Here is a 20140-nt window from a genome sequence, read left to right on the forward strand (position 1 = left end):
ATTTGGTAAAAATTAACTGCCTTTTTCAATGGAAGCTGCTGCTGACAATACAGCGCGCTCTGCTGTTGTAAGCACACAGAGATGGTTCAAATATTAGTCCTGTTGATTTGCTGCGTAACACTGCAATTTGTTTTTTTTTTGGCAGCATTCATTTTGACTTCCAGCTGTTTGGAGAAGCGTGCTCACACACTCCTCAGCACTCTCTTCTTCATTCACCTGTAAGGGAGCAAGGCATGGACACTAGATATACAGTTTTGTCTGTGAAATAGGATAGATACATGTCTTTCTTTTCCTCTTTCCCTTCACCTTTCCTCCTGACTCATTTGCAGTGACATTTCATGTACCATTTATTACTACCTCGGCTTGGCTGACCTAATCCGTTTCAGTCTCAACCTGCCCAGTCACCTGGCACTTCTTATTTTCCTCTGTGATTTTGTGGATCACTGCAGTTGCTGCATTGTTGGCATATCATGTACAGCAGTGAGTCTTCCCTCTACCTTTTTCTTAATTTTCCTCACACAGTTTTTGCAGTTTGTAGTTGACTGTTTTACCACTATATGTAACTTTTTTATTTTAGCTTTGATTTGTAGCTCTCTAAGGGCCTTCCTCATTTTATTTTAGTTGGACTCATTTAATCAGTTCCGTTCTTCTTCTTCCGTCCCCCCCCCCCTTCATTTTCACTTCTCAAAGTCATAATTCATGCAGGTATTGAGGTGATTGACCATCAAAGGGGAAAAGGACAGGAAGAGCAAGCATTTTCCTTCTAAAATGTGTGTGTCTTTGGTTCTGTAAAACACCACCAAAATTAGAATGAACTTGAAACAGGTTACATTATCGGGAACAATACATTTGGGAATGAAAATGTGTTGGGTGACATTTAAGATACTTATGGCCATAGAAAGCTGGTGGCTCCACATGAGATACAAGGGGAAAGTCATGTACACATTGTTTTGTTCAATACATTTATCAATGATATGGATGCAGGAGTTGAATGCACCATTAGCAAGTTTGCTGATGATACCAAAATGGGAGGTGCTGTTGACTCTCTTGAGGGACAAGAGGCCTTGCAGAGGTATCTGGATAGATAAGAGTATTGGGCAATGATTAATGGAATGAAATTTAACAAACACTGGATTCTGCACCTGGGACAGTGTAACGCCATGCACAAGTATATATTGGGAGAGGAGCGGCTGGGGAGCAGCCCTGCAGACAGGGATCTGGGGGTGCTGGTCCAGAGCAGGCTCAGTGTGAGTCAGCAGTGTGCCCTGGCAGCCAAGAGGGCAAACTGCAACCTGGGGTGCACCAAACACAGCGTAACCAGCCGGTCAGAAGAGGTGATCCAGCGTTGGTGCGGCCTCACCTTGAGTGTTGTGGGCAGTTCTGGGCTCCACAATTTAAGAAGGGTGTGAAGGTCCCTGAATGCATCCAGAGGGCAACAAAGCTGATGAAGGGGCTGGAGGACATGGCCTATGAGGAGGGGCTGAGGAATTTGGGCTTGTCTAGTTTGGGGAAAAGGAGGCTGAGGGGTGACCTCATCACACTCTCTACAGCTTCCTGAGGAGGGGAAGTGGAGAGGGAGGTGCTGAGCTCATGTCCCTGGGATCCAGTGATAGGACACATGGGAATGGCTCAAAGCTGCACCAGGGGAGGTTTAGACTGGACATTAGGAAGCATTTCTTTACTGAAGGGATAGGTCAAACACTGGAACAGGCTTCTGAGAGCAGTGGTTGATGCCCCAAGCCTGTCAAGTGTTTAAGGGGCATTTGGACAGTGCCCTTAATAACATGCTTTAACTTGTGGTCAGCCCTGAATTGTTCAGGCAGTTGGGCTAGAGGATCGCTGTATGTCCCTTCCAACTGAAACAGTCCGTTCTACTGTAATCTATTCTATTCCCTCTACTTACGAAACACAGTAAAAGAGAAAAAATTGCAGTTAATGGGAGAAATTGAGATGGCATTTAATTATTATAGGCACTTTACTGCAAGAAGCACACTCCATTACTGACACCACAATGCTTCCTTCATGATTATTCCCCCTTCTTGAAGTTGCAGTTTCACATGACTCTATTGGCAGCACTGGATCACACTGGCTCCAGTTCTTGAAAGTTTTAAGTGCCTGCACTTTTCTCTCACGCATGTAAATACGTGGTAGTCACCTAAACAATGCCATTCCAGACGTCCTAAGGCATACTGAGGTATCCATATGGGGCTGGCAGCTCCAGGCCTGGACCTCTGAGACACCCCTCCCCTTTTGGAGCAGCATGCACCTTAGGAGCACATAAAATGACAGCAAACCCCTGTATTCAGGCACCTTCATCTCCCATATTGTTCTGACTTGCATTGTTAGCAATGCAGCTCAGCTTACTGTCTCAGCGAGGAAACATTAACTTGTGTAACCAGCACATTACTGGCGAATTTAAACGCATGCCAGACATTACGTCTGTGATAAGGCTGTCTTACATATCCTGGACAGAACTTCCTAATCATATATGCATACAATTAATACAAACACAACGCAGCATGCAGAAAAGGAGAGAAAAAACGCTTACATAAGGAGTAAAGTTTGTGGTTCTCATGAAGAAACGAGGCTTTTTGACTCCCTTTTAATGTTAAAGTAACCTTTTACTGCAGAAAAAGTGATTTAGTTTCTCTTGGTCAGCTATTCTGTTCTGCAATCCTAGATTTTTGAATACAGAAAACTTAAAAACATCCATAGACGATTTTTTAATGTCATTCTATGTTTCTCTGGATTTAGGATATCAACGTAAAACAGGATTGATGTAGAATATATGTGAAAGTATTTAAGCTAGGTCGAGCCTTTAAAAGCTGATAGGCTTTAAATTATTCAGCAATAAATGAATCACTGGCTTCAGAACAAATATTAATGGCCATGCTTTACAAAATAGTTTAAGAAACACATGTATTAAAGATAACGACCCTTAATTATAACCCTTGCTAACACAGATATGTTAAGGCTACGTTAAATAGAAAAGCGTGCGCTGTGCAGGATAAAAATCCCCAGCAGCAGCTGACGCTCATGTACCCATGAAAAACAAGGACCTTTTCCCTGTTAGGAACTTTACACTTGCCAAATATTGTTAGGGCAGTATTTCTTAAAATGCAAACTGTAGAATGTCAGAAACCAGTTCAATAAACAGCAAAATTATCTCAGTACTAGGAATATATATGCACATTTTCATAATGCAAATGAGAAAGTGGAACAAAATGGGAGAATACAAATTAACAGATATTTACAGAATGAAGTCTGATTTTTATTGGGGTATAAATTAAAACCATTGTGATAACTCTGTAAATGACACTCCTTGGATTTTTTTTTCCTCCCCAAGATACTAGATGTCTGTTTAATTGTTAAAGGCTGAGAAATATCACACTGAAGGAAAAAAGAACTCTTGAGAATATTTATAGAAGAATCTCAGTAGAAATTTAATTTGCTAGCCTCTTTGGCTAGAAAGCTCTTTGGTTTATAGCTTTCAGAGAAAAAAACCCAAACAAGGAAACAGATGTTTTTGTTGAATGTATCACTGTATTTTGTAAACCCATAATATAAGTGGAAAAAAACAGGCTGCAAATTGTGCCTACTACTTTCTTTTTTCCCCTCTATTATTAATGCTATGCTATTAAAATCTATTTGAGTAGTCTAAACAAGTCTTAATTGTTTAAAAATAAATTGTGTGGATACTTAACAGACTCATGATCAGCATATATTCAACCAGCAACGAGAATGTTAAATATGCGTACAAATTGTTGTAGGAATACTTAAAGTTGATTCCAGCCCTCAGAAGTTTGTTAGATACAACAATTTTAAGTACTATTAAACCACTTCTGAGTAGCAAAATATGCCTAAAAATAGAAGAAGCAAATGAACTCATCACATTCTATAGCTCTATAACATTACAGTTCAGCTAGGATTTCATAATAGTGCAAGAAGTTAATGGACTATGTCCAAAACTTTAATTTCTAGCAATGCCTCTATACAGGAATCCATGTGAAACCACACTGCCCACAGACAGGACACACTTATAAACTAGGCAAGAAGTCAAAGTTTGAAAAAGATTCAAAACAGAACAGTTCACATTTTTACTGTTCCTCTAAGGTGAGCACAGGGGGGAAAATTCTTGCTGTGTACATTTCTTTTGTCTGTGATGACTAGGGTGTCTGGGATTTTGAGATGTAACATAGTGTTGCTGTATAAAAAAGGCAAACACTGGTTATTAGTAAACTGCTAGCATTACCAAAACACAGGATAATAAAATGATTACTTGCTCATAAATGGATTACTTGGTCTCAGTTTTGTCTTCCTAAGTGCATGCTGTAATATTTGAAGTCAAAGCCAGCTCTGTACTTTTTAAAACCTTGGTTTTTCCATTCTTCTTAGGTTAACAAGAGCCAGAGGTTACCTAAAATAGTCCACTAAAATGGACAGGAAAACCAGAAACAAACTGCAAATTCACTCTTCAACACACAGCGCAAAAATAATGGTCACAGCTTCATATTTAATGTGGAATCACTTTAAGTACACAATATTTCAAAAGATCCAGAAACTGGTTAGGAGAACAAAAAACACAGGAAATCCAAACTACATCTTTGACCTTTTTAATCCTGAATTTTAGGGTCACATGCCTGAACAGACAAGTTTACTTTATGAGAAAAGAAACTTTGGTATGGAGTTGAAATAGCCACATGAATAGCACCTGTAGCTTTCAAAATAAATAGCAATGGCTAACTAGACACCATGGCAGCAAGATATCCTCTTAAGAAAAAGAACAAGCACGTGCTTGGAGGTCTGCATGAAGACTGGACAACAGAAACTAGTGTAATCTTTTTTTAAAGTAACTTTAAAGCATTCTGCTTTCTATACTTCTGATGCTGAAATTAAATCTTTCCTGCAACAGAAAAGCTCTCTTTTTATTTGCTAACCACTCCCTTAAAGAACAAAATCAATACAGTGTTCTTCAAGCATCAGAGTGCAATTTTAAAGTCTTTAGGCTCCCTCTTTTTCTAAAATATCGTATTTTTATTCCAGAGGCCCCTGCTGTTAGCAGTAATTGTTGCAAACAGAAACATCCCCCTAGTCCAAGAGTTACCTATTAAAAAGGTCAAAGATAAATTCAACCTCACAATGGAACAAAAATTTTTTAACTGGTACCAGAAATAACAAATTATCTTTGTAATGTGTGATACTATCCTACAGCCATTGATAAAGTAGTTACCAGAATGTTAGTCTATGTTAATCTGTTTTATGGGTTTGCAAGAAAACGTAATATACATTGAACAGAATGAAACGTCACTTTCCAGTGTATAATGATTTTTAGTCATTCACTAGATTTTAGGGTTTTTTTGTGTATTCCACTCTAGTGCTGTGACAACAAATCACACCTGTGTACCAGAGCATACATCAACAGTATGATGTAACTTTACTTACACCACTGCTATACTTAGTTTTTTGAAAGAAACATAAGCATACACTATGGCCACATCAAATAATTTTCTGGGTTTTTCCTTTGATAACCTTCATTTTTTCAGTAACACTTCACTTTTAGAATTTGAATTATTGAAAAAATCACAGAAAGTTTATACAGAAATAGCTATAAGGAATAACCTCACAGGCACTGATATGACAAACATTTATTTTAAGGGCTGAGAGGCATTAATATCATACTGACAAAGTCGGCTAAAAAGAATGAATGACTTTGTCTACATGGGAATGCCCGCTTTTACTTGTACGTTGAGAAAAGAAATTCAGAAAGTTATTTTTTGGCCTTGCTATGTCACAAAGTCAATCATACAAAGACCTACGCATTTAACCTAAAATAATAGTTTTGAAAGCCCTTCTATTAAAATAAAAAACATCATGCAAAACTGATCAATTATGCAGCTGCTTTAGAACTGTTGCAAGACTGTACTGTATATATATTAGCTTTTATATTGCTAATGCACAACTAACAGCAAACTTGATTAGATTAACACAAATTTGTCTTAATTACACTGTTATATCACACTAAGGAGACAAATGCCACAAGATTGGCAAAAACATTTAATTCTGAGCACTCAAATGGCAGGATAATTGTGTTGTAACCCCTTCACATTTAGAAAAAAACCATAATCCTGCAGTCTCACTTTACAAAAAAAAAAGTTCTGTAAAATATTAATTGGGAGGGGCACAATTTATACTATCTAACACAAAGTAACTTCTACAACTAGTGTCAAAGGCAAACAAAAAACCTTCTAAATAAAAAGTTGAAATACATATAGCAACAGATGCACAAATGCTGCATTAAATACAGTCAAGATGACAACGCACTTGTTAATAAAAAAGACAAAAAAAAGGAAGAAAAGTTAAAAGTTAGGAACACATTTAAAGAAAATGCAGTGAGGGAAAACTATTTTTTCCTGTCAACATAGTTTCCATTTGCAGTCTTTCCATCCATAATTTGTCTGGTACAGTACATCCATTAAAATATTCAGAAGAGCTAGGTTGTTCTGTTCCAAATCTAATTCCCTAGTTGGTTTTGGATGTTTTAAACAGACATTATTATGAATGAAGTAAAAGCAAGGCAACAAATGGACTTTTTGTCACCTTTGACCTTAGCACTGTTGACAAACATTTTTAAAAGTTATCATAATCTTTTTTGTCTTTTTTTCCCTCTGCTTCAAATCCATCAACCCCATCACTGTCCCTTCTCCTTTTACGATTATTATGGATGTTGAAGCGTTGATTCATCTGTGGTAACGGATCCATTCCTAAAACTTTGTGTATCTGACGGAATGCAAGGAGTCTCAGTGCAAACTAGAAGGAGGGTAGAAAGAAGGTATTTCTGTTAGAAATAAATGCCTATTCTGAGTACTTGTCAAACAGTTAATGAAGAACACTAGTGGTGTATGACATCATCCTTAGCTCTCATTATCCCCTCTTCCTTCCTCCAACAAAGTCACCACAATAAAATGTGTATGTTACATTTGCTGCTTCTGTACAAGGTACATCATCTTAGCTTAAAAATAATGCACAAGAGATTTAGCTGCTGGACCTGCACTGAAGTAGCCACAGCTTGTCACATGCCCCATCATGCATGAGTAATCTTTAGCAAAAGGATCAAATGAAGAGGCAGGACCAGTAACCTCTTAAGCTGCAAATGTGAACGGTCAATATTTTAAGTGGATAAATACTAAAAATTAAACTTACACAGATTTCAGAAAATATTAAATGCCAATGTAATTTATATCTAATAACGTACTGCTGTAGATCAAGCATCCTTACTGATATATATAGACAGGAGTGGTTAAAACTTTTCAGGAAAATATGTTAATTTTAGTGCAAAAATTAACATTATTATACACCTTCAGTTGTGACATTTTTATTGCCTAGCTTAACACTGATCATCTGAAAGACTGACCTATATTCTAAGAATATTCATGTCCACCATATAGTTCCATTAAAAAAAAAAATCCAAAAACCAAAAAACATCCCCCAAACCTGCCATCAAATTTAATTACTTCACACATAGGTTTTCTTACCTGTGCACTTGAAGTAATATCCTCTCGTTGCTGATCTGTCATTACAGCAAGTGTATCAAAAGGATCTTTTTCACAAGGGTCCAGAAGACCAGGACCACCTAGAATGGTTGGGCTAATTAGCAGCACATCTCTACCTTATTTCAACCAAGATTATGAGATTATTAAGATTTTACATTAGTTAAGCATAACTATACAGACACCGATCAAATGCAACTTGCCTTTAAGGATGATTCCTGAAGATATACACTCAAAAACTCTTCTCAGTGCATCCCCAGGACTCTGTGGCCCAGTAGCGCTGCTAATTGCTTTTTCCACAAGCAACTCCATAGCCTAGACAAACAATAGGAAAATCCAGCCAATTTAGGACAAGGATTAAAACAGAAAAAAACCTGCTGCTGTTGTTCAATACAGAACTTTTTAATCCAGAATTTCAAAGGACATTTCACATCACAGAATGCTTTCGGTTAAAATGGAAAAAAAAAAAGATATTTTAAGAAGATGAATAAAAAGAAAGCTGGTGCAAAATTAACATTGAGTACTCATAGGCTAACACTAACTCAGATGTTAAACAAGTGTTAAGAAATCTTGATGATAAACAGGTTTTCTAAAATTTATACATTATTTGATATTAGTTAAAATAATTTAATTGATGTGCAGTACTTTAAATATTGGGTTTTTCTGTGAAAACTTCCATTGTTTACTTCTATTAGACAATATTTTTTTCCAGAAAAACCTATAAAAGATATTTGAAAAAGTAAAGAATAGTTTTCCCTAGTGTTTTTTCATCATTAAATGCATGTTTCAATATTGCCTCTTCGGCATGTTTAATTCTGAAACAATGCATCTCTTGTGTTTTGATGGTTTTTTGGAGGATGAGTTGTATTTTGGTTCACCCTTTCCCCTCTGAGTTTACAGTTGTTCAAATGTTGCCTTTTATTTCTACTTTCCAGGAGTAACTGCCTATTCTGATGCATGCAAGTAACTAAAGGCAGTGTTGATTACAATCCTTCACTAAAGGTGCCCATTTCTTTCTATTTTAGCTCCATTTGACCGACAAATTTTAATTCTTGAGCATGGTAATTTCCATACTCCCACTGTATCACTCAGGATTTAGCAACAGTAATTTAGTTAAATCTAGTTCTTTGGATCCTCATACTATACACTAAAGTCTAAAACTTAATCACAGGAAAATGTGAATTATGATGCCCTGGTATTTATGAGCACAAAAGGCTGGATTTCAAGTTTGAAAAAAATTAACCTTGAACAATAGTTCCTTCTAACTTGTAGGAACTTGACAAATTTCTTCTAATTTGGTTTTTATTTTTAGGTATATAAAGAGGGTGCTACTAATGTCCATATTTAGACTTCCTAATATATTCTATGTTTACTACTACTTAGGTTCTTTTCAAAAAGCTCTGGCATCTCTTTGGTTTGTAACAGGCTTCTAGCATACAGGTTAGGAGAAGTTCTGTACCCAGAAAAATATATTTCTTCAATCTATGAAATTCCATCTGTGACTGGCAGAAATTACATATGTTTAAAATCACCATTTTCATTCTGTCATTGTTTTTATCAGTAAGACTTTGCCAACAGGCCAAAAGAACAGCTGACTACACAGATTTCAATGTTGATCCATGTCACTGACAATGCATCACCCAGAGCAAATAAGGAATCACTTTTGGAGAGAACTGAGACACAGCTAGGCCTGACACACTGCTTCATACCTCTCTTCCCTCCTGGATGTGCCTTATAACAGATAATATGAGAAATAAGAAACGACATTCCTTGTTCTTCATCTATGTTCCTGCTGTGTGTTGCAACAATTCTAAGGATGCTCTTCTAAAAGAATGCCAGGGTTTATTCTTTGGCAACTCAGCATCATAGTGGTATTTCGAGGGCACTTACACCGTACAAGTGTAGCTTGAAAGAAGCTAAGAAGTATGTATCTTTCACAAAATGTAGCACAGAACCTGGCACTATTTTTTTTATACTTTAAATATTTTAAAAACAGAAATAACGGCTGCACATTTTTTCCAGAAGCAATAAATACTATCAGAAGTAATTTAATAAAAATTGTTTGCAAGCTTAGTACAGTTGTAAAGCATTTCTCATTGAAATAATGCCAACTGCTCAAACTGTCTTGATAATGTAAGTGCTTTTCCTGCCAAAACTGAAAAGGGAGCTGCACAGTGCAACAGAATTTGGTCTGTGAAGCAAAACAGTCAGAGCTACATTTATGTCCACACGATACATGTTTCAGAAATTTTGTTTCAGACTAACTCTGTCAGGTCCACAGATTGAACATCTGTTAATATTTGGAGCACAAGTTGCATTCCTGGAGAGCATCATTTGAGATAGCCAATGCAAAAGGAATGCTCCAAGAACAGTTGGCTACAAGAATTAAAATAGGCAGCCTGGTACAACCTAGAGATCCAAGTGACACTGATTAAAATGCTGACGGCGACACATCCACAGACTGTACTGAAGTACAGTGTTATTTCATCTTGTGGAAGGGACATATTAAATGATCACAGGAATTACTGTGATTCATTCTTTCAAGTAGCCCTTCTGTTCTCACAGAACTATCTGGGCACTGCTGACATTATTGTAAGTAAGTTTCAGTAAACTCCAAGCAATTCAGAACAGTTGTTTAGAAAAAATTAGATTCTTTTATACAGAGTAAAGGAATAAAAATGCTAAGATCTAGAGTAAGAATGCTACCCCCAGAGGATACAAAAGAACAAGAAAATGGCTTTTGGGAAAAAAACAAAATTCCAGCTCCAAATGACAAAACCTCAGAAAATTAATTTTTTAGAAGGCATCTGGATTATTTGTTGGGAAAAAACCCAAACAAAACCCTATGTTAATTCTTGAAAAAAATCTCAATTTCAAACTGTAGTACATTTCAAAACTGTAGTAGTTTGTACGTAGTACGTATAAAAACTGTAGTAACCTTTCGCTATGCCTTATCTGCAGTACCATGTGTATCAAAAAAGGCTCATCCAAAAGAACACTACTCACCCAGCTTGGAAAATCAGACCAAGTTGGAACCCGCTGACAGAGGTCACGAAGGATACGTATGATAATCACACAGGACTGCAGACCATTAGCTCTAGCCTTGAGAGCAATACAAAACCAAATTAATTAATCCCAGCAGCTACAAAAAATAGGAGTTGTTGAAAGACTAAAACACCACTGTTCAATGGAAGCTCAGATACAAGATTGAAACAAATCATTCTACAACTTTATTCGATGAGCTGCCATTTACAGCAGTATTTTATACAGGGTTAGTAATTTAAGGTGGTAGAAGTCAAAGTGCACAGGTTATACAAGAACAACATTTCTTGATCCCCTGTACACTTTGACCTATGTTCACTTGTAACAATAAATACAGTATCTTTCTATATTAGAAATAAAAAGGATAAAGTAAAGATCTAAGAAATAGGTATAGAGACTGAAAGGTCAAGGGAATCTGTTTGGTTTCTTTATCGTGCCTTTGCCAGAATGCAAAGTCACTAAACCAAACAGTTGCTTCTCACCTTTCATTCCCTACACACTTAATGCACTTAAAGGAATAGGAAAAAAAGTCTTAACTCTAAACACAAAGCTTTAAACACATATTCCATTATTTAAAGCAAAGTTACTCTGCAGCCTTATGGAATATATAACAAATATACAACATTTGATCACCCCAAGCGAGTCAAGCTTTTAACGTCGCCTTCTCAGTGACCAGAAAAAAAATATCACGTCAAATCAGCAATAACTGCGTAAAGCAGCTCCTCCATACTCAACCTTCTACATTTAAATTTAGGGACCAAAAAAAAATATTAAGTAGTATTAGCATGAACAACGCTGAGTGTTTTCACACAATTAAACATTTATATTGCAACTGAACTAATCTCTCATAAGGCTACAAGAAGAAAGTAAAATGATGTTCCGAACCTGGAACCACTTAGCGTGGCGTAGAGCAGCCAGAGCGTCAAGGCATTTTTGCCTGTCCAAGACGTCCGGTGGGTCTTTCACCATACCCGAGGTTACATCTAAAATGGATTGAATTGGCAAAATGCAGTGAGGAATGGGTGTTTGACCAGGTGAGCAAGACACTTCCTTAAAGTAGCTTCAATGTCACACATGCCATTTAAAGTTTTAACCCTTGAACAACAAATGTAAATGTTCGACAAAAGCCATTCAATTAGGATTAGGGCATCAACCCAGTGTGAGGATCAAGAGCATATTATACTTTAGCTCTGAGGTTATTTTTAAATGCATTGTAGATTATGCAATGCGTTGTACTTCTTTATTTAAGCTAGCATGGGAAAAAACACATATCCCCTAAAATTAAATACTGAAGGAAGGATGGTTGGACACAGTGCACCAGCACGGAGAACACAAGACAAAAGGAACACAAAAATCCACTTTAACCAAGTAGAAACCTTTGAACTTAGTTTCTTGTAAATTTTAATGGTCTTGCTGTTATTTAGGACCTATTCTTAGAAGAAAAACTAAGTATTACAAATCTTAAAAGTGCTAGATGTTTAGTAATGATGTTATTTTTATCATACCTCAAACTTAAAATTATTTTGTTTTAAAAACCTGACTAAAGGAATGTGAAGTGTTCTTCAATAATGCAGAGTTCCATTTCTAGTACCCTCTCTTACTTATATAGATGAAATTCCTCAGGCCATAATATATGTGCTCAAATATTATTTAGGATGCAAAGGAGGATCTGAAAAGGGACTGCTTTACTTAAGATTTAGCAGGAGAAAGAAGAGCAAGAAATAACTTTAAAACCAAAGCAGAGTATCTGAAAGATAAAGAAAATATAGCAGATCTTTTACATTTAAATGTTCAGGAATGGATTTAATTACCAAGCTGACTGCTTCGTTACCAAAAAGGAAGAGACCACAGGCCCTTTTGGAAGTGGTTTAATCAATGAAACTGGAACCACTGAACAATGAAATGGTATCCATGGGTTACTTAAAAATTCTACAAATATAATGCAGTGATCAGCTTGAAAAGTTCTTCTTTGTTTTACTAATTATGAAAATGGCTACTGAGACTAGCAACAAAGTGTATTGGTAGCACAACTGGTGATACACCAGATCAGATGAAACAAAAAACCCTCACTCAGTGGCACTCATTTCACAGGAGATGGAACAATATAGTTTACTCCAGCAAGATATAAATTTAGGAATTCAGAGAATAAAAAAAAAAATTGAGACTCCTGAAACATCCCTGCCAAGGAGAAGCTTTTAGGGATGCTGCAAAAAGACACCTCTGAAACAACCTATTTTACGCAGATGTAAAATAAATAGTAGGGTACTTTACTATACAGAAAGCTAAAAAGCCATGAACTAACATGATGGTAGAACTTTGCAATATAATAATCAAATTTAATCTGAAGTACTACATTCAGATTTGAACTTTTTTTTTAATAGGATAGTCCCATTGCTCTACCCAGGGCTAAAAATGTGAGGATTTCAAAATAAGAATGAAGCTGAGAAGAACATAGGTATCTTCTCACACAGATACTCAAACTTACGGACTATATGTTAAAGTGGAAAGATGAAAAACTGTGGTAACAAGGCATTTACAGAGCAAATGAAGACATTTAGAGCAGTATTTCCTTTAAACAAAACAGAACAAAACCAAAAAAACCCAAACCTATACCAGAGAGGTGCCAGGTAAGATAACTGATGAAATGAATACAATCTGGATATAAGAGACAAGAAGTGTATTTAGAGTAAACCCAGAGCAGGAAAGAAGTGGCAAAGTAAGGTTGAGAAATTAAAAATAAAAATATGGGTTGTTGGGCCTAGTAGCCTAATCAATCAATCATTTACATTATTCTAAAACTAATATGCAAATAGGTGACACTGCAAAATTTTAGCACAATAATTCATTACATAATTTGAAACTCCAACTCTAGCTCTGAAAAACTTCAATTTGGAAAATAATTTTACTGAAAAGAATTACAGTTTAAGTACACAGAAAAGAATCTTACTCAGTGCTGGTAACATTGATCTAAAATGTGCTACTAATAGATATCATATGACTGCCTTTGAAACTCAAAAAGGCTCTGAAAGTCAGAAGTTGCCAAGGCACCTATTGCACTGAGGGTACATTGACTGAAAAAATGTGTGAAGGAAGCTCTTGTAATATTCAATCTGTGGATTTTTGCATCTGTTTCACATTTCAGGATTAACCCCTTAAAGACTACTTAACTAAATTCAGATGTCTAACCTACCACCCTGTTAAGCTAAGACAGAAAAAATTAATTAATTTTCAAAACACAAGCACGAATTCTTGCCCTCTGTAACTCAATTTATTACTAGCCTAAATATAAGGGGTTAATCTTAAATTAGACATGCTGTGTCCACACTACCTCTTCATTAAAAGTTAACAGGTGTATCAATTTTGGTAAGGTTTATTATGGGAAATACATTTTACCCAGTCAACTATTTCAAGACTAGTGTGAACACTGCTTAATTGTAGGAGAGAGACAAAGACGAAAAGGAAAAAAAAACCACAAAGTAACAGTAGATGCTAGGACTATGCATCCAAAACCCCTCCTTTGTAAAGCATGGCAGGTGTGACACTGAGCTTTAGAAAACCTTGGTCAAAAATCCTTCCGATGTCTTGGCAGCAACCCCTGACAGGAATCAAGTCCCTCTGCTAGAAGGCTTTGGACCGGGGCTGTTAGCTAAGGATAAAAAAAGACACACGCGCACACATATATGCGTTTATAAGTATGTACACTTTGTTTGCTGAAGGAAAGATTCCACAGCAGGGGTTAGAGCACTTTGAATATATCAGATTCAGTAAACTGTCAAACGCACAATACTGTAAGAAACAGTAGCTATGCGGTTAACAATTTTATTTCACTGTATATTTTTTAGCCTTTTATTATGTAATGGGTTTATTACACATCAGACGGGATTCTATCCCACATGCAAGTCTCAGTCTCATCTTTACTCAAACTGGTTCTTCCGGTAAAGCCTTCCTTATCACCTGAACTAGTTCCCCAAGCAGGCTAAAAAAAAATGAAAACTTTAAACTGTTGTAAGACACAGAGCATGAGAAGCTGCAGTAAGAAAAAACACACACACATACTGTTACTCTGCAGCAAATAAGCAGCAGTCTTCGTAATAAGGCCTTCTTCGCTGCAATAATTTGCAATTCAGTCTTCTATTTACTCTAGTTTCAAAAGTGAACTTTTCTGCACATCCATTTTATACTGCTCAGTGTCTTGAAGTGAAATATAATTTGATTTTGCTTGCCTAGAGGCGGTACTGCATTCAGCAGTGAATAAACTCACAATGATCATTTTAATTCAAGTGTGGGTCAGACAAAAATACAGATTTGTTTCCTTTATGTGGCACAAATTAAGGGATTGATGGAAGTCATTTGAAATTTATTTTATTTTTAGTCCACATCATAGAATTTTAGGCCAGAAACCACTTAACTGAGTATTGTGGCAGGAATCAATACCACACTTTTGCACAGTACATTAAGAAATAAACATGATGTTTAAGGTTAACATCATTAAATCTAATTTAATAATCAAATCTTTAACTTAAAAGTATTCTTTGCAAACTTAATATCTGAAGTCTGATTCAGCACAGACAAACAAAGAGTCATGTTACACTTAGATTGTCAAAAAGCAAGTAAAATTGGTTAGGTGTGACAGTACATGTACAAAGCCTTTATAGCTAGGAATAATACGCACAGCTTAAAAATAATGTACCAAGAACTCTTAAAGACTCTTCAGAAGTCATCCAAACCAGATAATGCATCTTGAAATTTTTCTTTCTGATTTTGGAGGACGACTTTGTTAACACAGCTTGCTTACAATGCACTAGTCACAGTTACAGGACATTTACTAATGCAATATAAAAACCTCAAGTATTTTAGAGGACATGTAATGATGAGATGAAATAAAAAAACCTCCGTGGCTTATATAAAATACGTATATACACAAGCACATGTATACATACACACATACATTTTTTTTTCAACCTGCATATAAGAAGTGTTAAGATAGCCTCAGGTTTCCTATTTGTAGGTTCACTGTCAAACACCAGAACCCTGTTTGCCATGATCTCTTTCAACTATGAAAATATAGGATTAAAAGGAAACAAAAAGTTAATTTTATCTGACCCATAAACAAAAAGAACCAATGTACTGCAGACATTAATCATGCTTGTTGGCTTAAAAGCTTTCGGAGCTTTGAAAGTGTTACAGAACAGACCTTAAAGCAACACTGCTGGCACCAGAGAAACTGTGGACTTCAGAAATGTAAATTGATTTACAAGCTCCACCTTCTGCTTCAGCTCAACGACAAAGCCATTTCTTATTGTACTAGTCTGGGTTTGCCAGTTGGATAAAAGACTGATTGTAATACCAGGAGCCTAAATATACTCAAAAAGCATAGCAGACCAAAAAGCAACCTCAGAGAGCTGGAAAAAATCGCATTGTCTTTTAAAGTTAGAAGCACTGTTACCATCAAAAGTATTATAGAAGTGCATTTTAAGTGGTGCTGCTATTTGGAATGCATAAATGGTAGTAAAACTGATCCAGTTTAAACCCAAAAACCTGTGATTTGATTTTCTAAAACCATACAATCTTTCTCTTAGGGCAAGACTGCTCTAGAAAGCCAGTTTATAGCCACTTGCTATAAAATACTTAGTTTTCCACATAATTTTAAAAAGAGAAAAAATAGTAAAGTTTGTACCTTTTCCAGAAAGCTGAGGTTGGACATAATATTTGAAATTTTAAAAATTAAATAAACGCATCATATAAATATTTTATTTTAACCAACTGTTCTCTACCAAGACTGGTTGTTGAAAAACAAGGTTTCGATTAAACACATGTGCCAGCATGTTGCCTTCCAGGACCTTAATGCCATCTTAAGCAGAACAGATAAACATAAAAAAATGGGTGAGAAAGAAGTAACATCTTTAACGACTTCCCAACCTCCGTCCCTCATGTTCTCCTCCCGAATGACTGGAGATGTCAGTGTGATAGTAACTTGCATTTTGGGTTCCACACATGAATTTAAAATTATTGCTGCTTCTGGGACTGCACACTTGATATCATATTTCTCAGGACTTATTACCTAAATATCAAGAAACAGAAATTTCCATTAGTATGTGGCCAATAGAAGTACGGGGGAAAAAATGGATTTCAACGTAGTCTTTTTAACAGAAAGACAGAAATCCAATATAATTACATGAAGCAGATACCTCTGTATTCAAAGAAACCACAGTACACAAAATTAAGAGAGAGAGATATATATGTATATATGGACTTGCATACTGTTTCTAAATAATTAATGAAAATACGCGGCAGTCACCAAGCATGCAAAAGAAAAAAACTAGCCAGAAAGGAAATTCATTTACAAGTAAGTTACATAACAAGAATCTTGACAGTGTTTGAAATAAAGAAAAGCCTCAGTGCCACTGAAAATGTCAGCTGAATGTTTCTCATTGGAACGCCGAAGCCTTTAACACACACAAAGTTACAGCAGTTGTTCTTCAAGCTCGCAGATACAGGATGGGTACTGCTAGGTACGCTCTACACTTGCCTGTCACAACTTGGCAAGAGCAACGGGCAAGGTAAACACCAGGGAAAAAACGTAAGATTAACTGACAAGGTGGTTATTCCAAATTGCTTCCTGCAACTAGATTTAATAATTCTAAATATCCCCACAAAAGGAAGCTGTAGTCACCTCTGTCGCCTTCCTCCACAAACTAGAGGGACAAGTGACTTCTCAACAAAACCAGACCAAGACATGCAGCTTTTAAATTTCCTTCTGTTCTGTTACTTCAAACAAGAGCAAACTCAAGATCATTTTCTAATTAATTTGATCCTGCTAACGCTTCTACCATGCCACTGACTCTGCCAAACATTTTACCAAACAGTAATGATTTACTAATGCTGTGACAAGCATTCTATAACGACAGTGGACAGGCTTTACCCAGCAGAAAGTAGAGACTTTATTCTACACTTCAGTTTCTTGTCAAAATACAATAAATGGTTTATACGAATTCCACGGAATGGTCTAAGACTGCATGTACTTTTTTTTTTTCCAAGGGCTGAATTAAAAAAAAACACACACAAGACTTGTTAACTAAACACATACAATTGGAAACATAAGTACAAACAGACTGGCATTAACTTTGACCTTCAGGCAGCAAGCTTCTGGTAACACTGCACAAATTACCTCTATCACTGCTGGTAACTGGATAATAGCCTTTCTTCTGTTAATTTCTATTTCCCAAATAAGTGAAATCTAATAAATGATGATTGATACTACACCACCAGTGTAAACACCTAGATGCTTGTATGGACACAATATATAGAGAGCAAAGCATGAAACATCGTCCCTGAACTCAGATACAAACACTCAGAAAATGGAAAGAAACCTGAGGTATGAAATGTGGCACAGTGAGCCCTGCAGATTTTTTATTTGAGGACAGATTTTTACAGTATCTTTACAAAAATTCAGATCCAAAAATCTAAGTTCTACTTACTGCAAGTTGTTTGGGAAGACTTTCAGCAATACGACTCAGTAACGTCTTTGAAGGCTTCTCAGCACATAACAAAACAAGATTGACATTTCGGTCTCCACGGAGTAGCAAACCTTTAGCCAAAACGCCTACCCGTAAAACTCCCTTCAAAGCTCTGTGAATTAATAGTTAAAAGTTGCATTTAAAATACTATAAAAAACCTTAAAACTAATCCTAAAGATAGAAAAATGAAAAAAAAAAAAAAAAAGGAGCATTCCACATACTTTTGAAGCCATAGTGACATATACCATATCAAAAACCAAAGAGAAGAGAAGCCCTGGAAGCACTGATAATAGTATAAGGAAAATCTTCAGAAACAAATGATGAAATTCTTAAAGTAATATAAAAAAATACCTGTCTTTACTGCCATCTTTTTTGTCATCTCCCTCTTTGTTCTTGCTTTTTTCATGGTCAGTCATGTTATCAGAAACAAGTTTCAAAGCACGCTCAGTAATAGAAACAATTTTTTGGACTGCTTGAAGTTCTTCCTCTGTTGGGTATATAGCAGCATGTTTGGTCATCACATAGCGGTCATCAGAGGAGTCAGGGCGGCGTAGAGGCTAAACAGATGAAAAAGCGTATTTCTGAGATCTGGGTACACTTCCAAGTTCACAAATGGCAAGTGACCAAAAACCAAACATGTGGCTTAAAACAACAGACTATTCAAGTCTCAAAATCACTGAAACATAACTCACACTGATCAAAATCAACCATGTTGGCAAAAACATGAAATGTATCAAAATTGAACAAATTATTAAATCCCAGGATCAAAAGTATATCCACAACATAAGTATTTATTGCCTTTTTGTCAACTGGGAAATACTTGCATACTGCTGCAAAACAGCATCTGTCACTGCTTTTATAGAATCACAGAAAGATTCAAATAGGAAGGGACCTCAGAAGGTCCTCTAATCCAAACCTCCTATGCAAAACATGGTCAGCTATAAAACCACACAGTGTTGCTTAGAGCTTTATCCAGTCAGTTCTTGAAAACTGCCAAAGACTGAGGCTCCACAACATCTGTGTAAAAAAAGAAAAATTATATTTCCTCTATTCAATCTGAACCTCTTCTGTCTCAGCTTAAGCTTGTTCTTTCTCATCCTCTCACGACTGTAAAAAGCCTGGCTCCATTGTCTTTATAATGCACAGGTATTAGAAAGCTATTACATAGAATTATAAATCGTTAAGGTTGGAAAAGATCCTTAAGATCATCGAGTCCAACCACTAACCTATCACTGCCAAGTCCACCACTAACCTTATCCTCAAGTGCCACATCTACCCTTCCTTTAAATACCTCCAGGGACAGAGACTCCACCACCTCCCTGGGCAGCCTGTTCCAATGCCTGACAACCCTTTCGATGAAGAAGTTTTTCCTAATATCCAACCTAAACTTCCCCGGCACAGCTTGAGGCCATTTCCTCTCGTCCTTGTTACTAGGGAGAAGAGACCAACACCCACCTCCCCCACTACAACCTCCTTTCAGGTAGACGTAGAAAGCGATAAGGTCTCCCCGCAATCTCCTCTTCTCCAGACTAAACAACCCCAGCTCCCTCAGCTGCTCCTCATAAGACTTGTTCTCCAGACCCTTCACCAACTTTGTTGTCCTTTTATGGACACGCTCCAGCACCTCAATGTCCTTCTTGTACTGAGGGGCCCAAAACTGACCACAGCATTCAAGGTGCGGCCTCATCAGTGCTGACTACAGGGACACAGTTGCTTCCCTGCTCCTGCTGGCCACACTATTGCTGATACAAGCCAGGATGCCATTGGCCTTCTTGGCCGCCTGGGCACACTGCTGGCGCATGTTCAGCCAGCATCAACCAACACCCCCAGGGCCTTTTCCTCCAGGGCCTTCCTGCCCTCCAGCAGATCGACACTTCCACCCAGCTTGGTGTCATCACATCACCACATCACCCACCAGGCCTTCTCTGTTCGCAAAGAGCAGGTCCAGCGGGGCACCTCCCCTGCTTGGCTCGCTTACCAGCTGCGTCAGGAAGTTATCTCCCACACACTCTGGGAACCTCTGAGACTGCTTTC

The 20140-nt window shown here is 36.9% G+C and overlaps 1 protein-coding gene across 3 annotated transcripts in view; it reads right to left on the reverse strand.

The window, feature by feature from the left end:
- Positions 1-4493: 4493 nt before the first annotated feature.
- ZFR (zinc finger RNA binding protein) overlaps positions 4494-20140 on the reverse strand; it is a 45114-nt gene continuing 29467 nt past the window's right edge. For 2 of the 3 annotated variants that reach the window (XM_064439606.1, XM_064439605.1), the window contains exons 13-20: positions 18458-18663; positions 18068-18218; positions 16509-16650; positions 11475-11572; positions 10554-10649; positions 7751-7862; positions 7533-7630; positions 4494-6807 (exon numbers count right to left, since the gene is read on the reverse strand). In XM_064439606.1, coding sequence (XP_064295676.1) covers positions 6628-6807; positions 7533-7630; positions 7751-7862; positions 10554-10649; positions 11475-11572; positions 16509-16650; positions 18068-18218; positions 18458-18663 — 1083 coding nt within the window. In that variant the 3' untranslated portion in view covers positions 4494-6627. Of the gene's footprint in view, positions 6808-7532; positions 7631-7750; positions 7863-10552; positions 10650-11474; positions 11573-16508; positions 16651-18067; positions 18219-18457; positions 18664-20140 lie in introns of those variants that run through there. The other variant, XM_064439607.1, reaches the window with a different exon arrangement.

The sequence above is a fragment of the Phalacrocorax carbo genome, chromosome Z, assembly GCF_963921805.1.
Source record: "Phalacrocorax carbo chromosome Z, bPhaCar2.1, whole genome shotgun sequence".
Taxonomy (NCBI): domain Eukaryota; kingdom Metazoa; phylum Chordata; class Aves; order Suliformes; family Phalacrocoracidae; genus Phalacrocorax; species Phalacrocorax carbo.